The 3,977-nt window shown below is 43.9% G+C and overlaps 1 protein-coding gene across 1 annotated transcript; it reads left to right on the top strand.

Moving 5' to 3' along the window:
- The first annotated feature begins 662 nt into the window (after nucleotides 1-662).
- Nucleotides 663-3,443, top strand: med7 (mediator complex subunit 7). The gene has a single exon (XM_048603796.1). It carries the CDS (start codon nucleotides 1,568-1,570, stop codon nucleotides 2,255-2,257), a length of 690 nt encoding a protein of 229 aa, XP_048459753.1. The 5' UTR covers nucleotides 663-1,567; the 3' UTR covers nucleotides 2,258-3,443.
- Nucleotides 3,444-3,977: the final 534 nt, after the last annotated feature.

Genomic DNA, 3,977 nt, shown 5'->3' with positions numbered 1-3,977 from the left:
GGACAAGTATGAGGTGATGTACTTTTGGAGAGGTCAAATGTAAGAGAAAGGTATACATTAAAGGGCAGGGCTATTAGAAGCATTGATATAGTGGGTGCAAGCCCATAGCTCCCTGAAAGTAGCAACACAAGAGAATAAGATGGTCAAGAAGGCACATAGTATGCTTGCCTTCATCAGATCAGGTTTGGAGTATAAAAGTTGGCAAGTCATGTTGCAGCTCTATAAGACTTTGGTTCGGTCACGTTTGGAGTATTGTGCACAGTTCTGGTTGCCACACGATAGACTTTAGAGAAAGAGCAAAAGAGGTTTACCAGGATTCTGCCTGGATTGGAGTGTACTAGCTATAAGGAGAGGTTGGACAAACTTGGATTGTTTTCGCTGGAGCATCAAAGGCAACAGGCTGACCTGAAATAAAATTATTACAGACATGGATGGGCGTAGTCAGTCTTTTCCCCAGGGTGGAAATGTCAAATACGAGGGGGCATAGGATTAAGGTGAGAGGGGGAAAGTTAAGGAGATGTGAGAACAGTTTTTACACAAAGGGTGATAAGTGCCTGGAACACACTGCCAGGGGAGGTGGTAGAAGCAGATACAATAGCAACGTTTAAGAGGCATTTAGACAGACACATGAACAGGCAGGGATTAGAGGGATATGGACCATGTGCGGGCAGATGGGATTAGTTTAGAATGACAGTATGGTCAGCACAGACATGGTGGCCCGAAGGGACTGTTCTTGTGCTGTTCTATATGCTTTATATAAAGGCTTGGATCAGGTAATCAGGATGGATTTTTATGACAATCTGACAGCTTCATGGTCATATACTGACAGCTGTAATTTATTGCCAATTCATTTTAAGTAATTCTTGAGCTGCATGGTGAGATTTAAACTTTGCATTGTGTGCATTAGTCTGAGGCTGTTGTGATTTCTACACTGACTCGATGTGATTATTAACAAGCCATTCAGGTGTGCAAGAGGGAAACACAAGGGAATTAGTTTATGATCTGGAAATGACGAATGCAGGGTTATGTGGAGAAGGCACAAGATGAATTGCTTATTCGGAGAGCCAGCCAAACAATGGGCTGAACGGCCTCCTCTGCACTGTACTATATCTGTGGACAGTTTATGTTCATAGAGTGCCTGAACCAACCCCAGGTGCTTCATAGGAACAACTGTCAGACAGATTTTGACATTGAGCCAGATGAGGAGATAACAGTAAATGAATTTTAATGACTATCTTAAAGGAGGTAACAGAGCTTTTGAGGTTTAGGAAAGGGATATTGGTGATCAGGGTCTTGTCAGCCAGAGGCCCAGTTGTCAGTAAAAGTTGGAGATAAACAAGAGGCTGAGATTGAAGGGGTTCAGTGGTCTTTTAGGGCTGGAGAAGTTATGTAAATAGGCAGGGGTGATGCCTTGGAGGAATTTAAAAACAAGGATGAGAATTTTTAAATTAACACAGAACCAGAGGATGGGCTTTGAGTGGCAACTTTGCTGGATTGAAGACTAAAACCACGGTTTTGAGGTTGTTCCTTTTTTTTCCCCTTTGCAGTTCCAGTTACATTGAGTGCAATGGGTGAGCCACAGCAGGTGAGTGCGTTGCCTCTGCCTCCAGCGCAGTACTACAAGGAGTACACAGATGACAATGTCCGCAAAGGCTTTGCTCCTAAGCCACCGCCTCCCATCAGGGACAGCTACACTATGTTTGGCAACCAGTTCCAGTGCGACGACTTGATCATTCGTCCATTGGAGGGCCAGGGCATCGAGAGGCTCCACCCCTCGCAGTTCGACCACAAGAAAGAGCTCAAGAAACTCAACATGTCAATCCTGGTGAACTTCCTGGACTTACTGGACATCCTGATCAAAAGCCCCGGGAGCATAAAACGAGAGGAGAAACTGGAGGACCTCAAACTCCTGTTTGTTCACATGCATCATCTGATCAACGAGTACCGCCCTCACCAGGCCCGGGAGACGTTGCGTGTGATGATGGAGGTGCAGAAGCGGCAGCGGCTAGAGACGGCCGAACGCTTTCAAAAGCATCTGGACCGGGTGATGGAGCTGATCCAGAGCAGCCTCTCCTCACTTCCCGATGACCTGCCTGAAACTGGGAACCTCATGGCCAAGGTGAAGATTGAACCCATCGACGTGGCCGAGTGTGTTGGCTGTGGGCAAGCAGAAACCCAGATAGACACCTCATCCAAGAGTGAAGAAGTTAGCGATAAAGATGCAGCCATGTGTGCTATCATTGACGATATGACATAGACACTTCACCTGTGAATATAGCCAGACTGCTTCAGAGGAGGCTGGTGCTGATAGGATTTTCGTATAGTGCAAGTGGGGGTGATAAATTGTCAATCTAGATCCTCCCCTTCAACTATAGTAGGATGACAGACTGTGGACTGTGCCTGGAGAGGCCTTGATAAGCTGCAGCTATTAGTGCCAGCAATTTCCAGCAACAAAATTTGTGCATTGACGAAGGAATTTGCATTAATGTGACTTCCTTTACAATCTGGGTATCTAACCGTACTTTGCCGTCCGTGAACTGTTTATGAAGCGCAACACGTAGGATCCCACATCTTTCCTTATTCCCCTGCCTTTGGAGATATTTGTCTCCCTCACAGCCCATTCCTAACTTTCTGAGTCCACTTATGGCAAGTGCTGAGGAGTCACATCGAAAGATCATCTTTCATGGTTTTTATTTTCATTCTGAAATGGTTCCGGATTACACATGCTGTATATTGTGCTCCCAGCAGTTATGTATCCTGTGGACTGATGTGGAGTGAACACACTGGTTGACAGTACTTTGGATTAGAGAGTTAAAATTCATTTATTCTCATTTTCCCCCTCTTATCCACTTATCTTGTCATAGCACCTCTAACCCTAGCCTAATCCCGTCTCCTTCTCCTAGGAGAGTATATTTACAGTTTGAGAACCTGTCCTAGTAAACACTTCAGTGATACCCTGTTCGAAGATCTCCAGTTTCATAATGTCTCAGGAGTGATTAATGTGAATGGAGACTGGACTGAACAACTGAATCAGCTATCACATCAGTCAGTGTGCTGTAAGACGTCTTCTGGGAATTGAGTTGACGTTTATAACCTGAAGAAAGTTACCTGTACCTTCACAAATTGTGCATGTGAATTTTTAATGTCTGTTGTCTTTAAAGTCTTACTCCACCAGCACACGTTCCGGATCCTGGAGTCTGCTTCACGTTCTGTTCTTGAGTAGGTGCAGAGTTGAAGATTTCAACTGACTAACCGAATGGGGCATTGGGTTTGAAGTTAAACTGGAGCAAATTAGGACAGAAGGTGCATTCTTTGACCTGGAGAATGTCTTGCAGATTCATATTGATGGTAGTAGAAATGCTATCAAATGGGAGAAGTTGATACTTTATTGTATTCTTAAGTGAAACATTTCTGTTTCAAAATAAAGGCTCTGTTGCCCATTATCCTCTGAAATCAAACATTTATTTCCAACCAATATTCATTTCAACTCCTGGAAAAATATGTTGCAACTTGCAGAAGAGGTTATATTTGAGCTCCATTGTGATTCTAAAGTGAGTGCTGCTAATGTCTGCAAATAAAGTACAGTTTGTCACTGCTGCCCTTGTGGGCAAATTGACTTAACAGTGCACACCATGGGTTCTGATTACACTGCCCTGGGAGAAATGATTCAGTTAACAGAAATATTAAGTAATTCTGAGAAACAGTTTTATTATCTCATTGCTGGGAGTATGGCACTCTGAGGTCAGTAACAAAGGAGCGCTGCACTGTCGAATATTCCCTAGAAATGCTGTTTAAGGGATAAAATTGACCAGAATGCTGGCTAGAACTGCTTTGATCATCTCTGAAACAGCACTGTTTGATCTTTTACATCCACCTGAGAGATTGTATATCACTTCTGGTCAGGTTCTCTCATTGCAGTTTAAGGAAGCTTGCAGTGTGCAAATTGGCTGCCATATTTCATAAATAACGGCAGTGAC

The sequence above is a fragment of the Rhincodon typus genome, chromosome 12 (assembly GCF_021869965.1).
Source record: "Rhincodon typus isolate 14 chromosome 12, sRhiTyp1.1, whole genome shotgun sequence".
Lineage (NCBI taxonomy): Eukaryota > Metazoa > Chordata > Chondrichthyes > Orectolobiformes > Rhincodontidae > Rhincodon > Rhincodon typus.
The sequence above is the reverse complement of the archived record's forward strand: the minus strand, read 5'-3'. Positions and strand labels throughout refer to the sequence as shown.

Excerpts from the sequence above, each read along its gene's own strand:
- med7 (XM_048603796.1), top strand. The coding sequence starts at position 1,568 with ATGGGTGAGCCACAGCAGGTGAGTGCGTTGCCTCTGCCTCCAGCGCAG.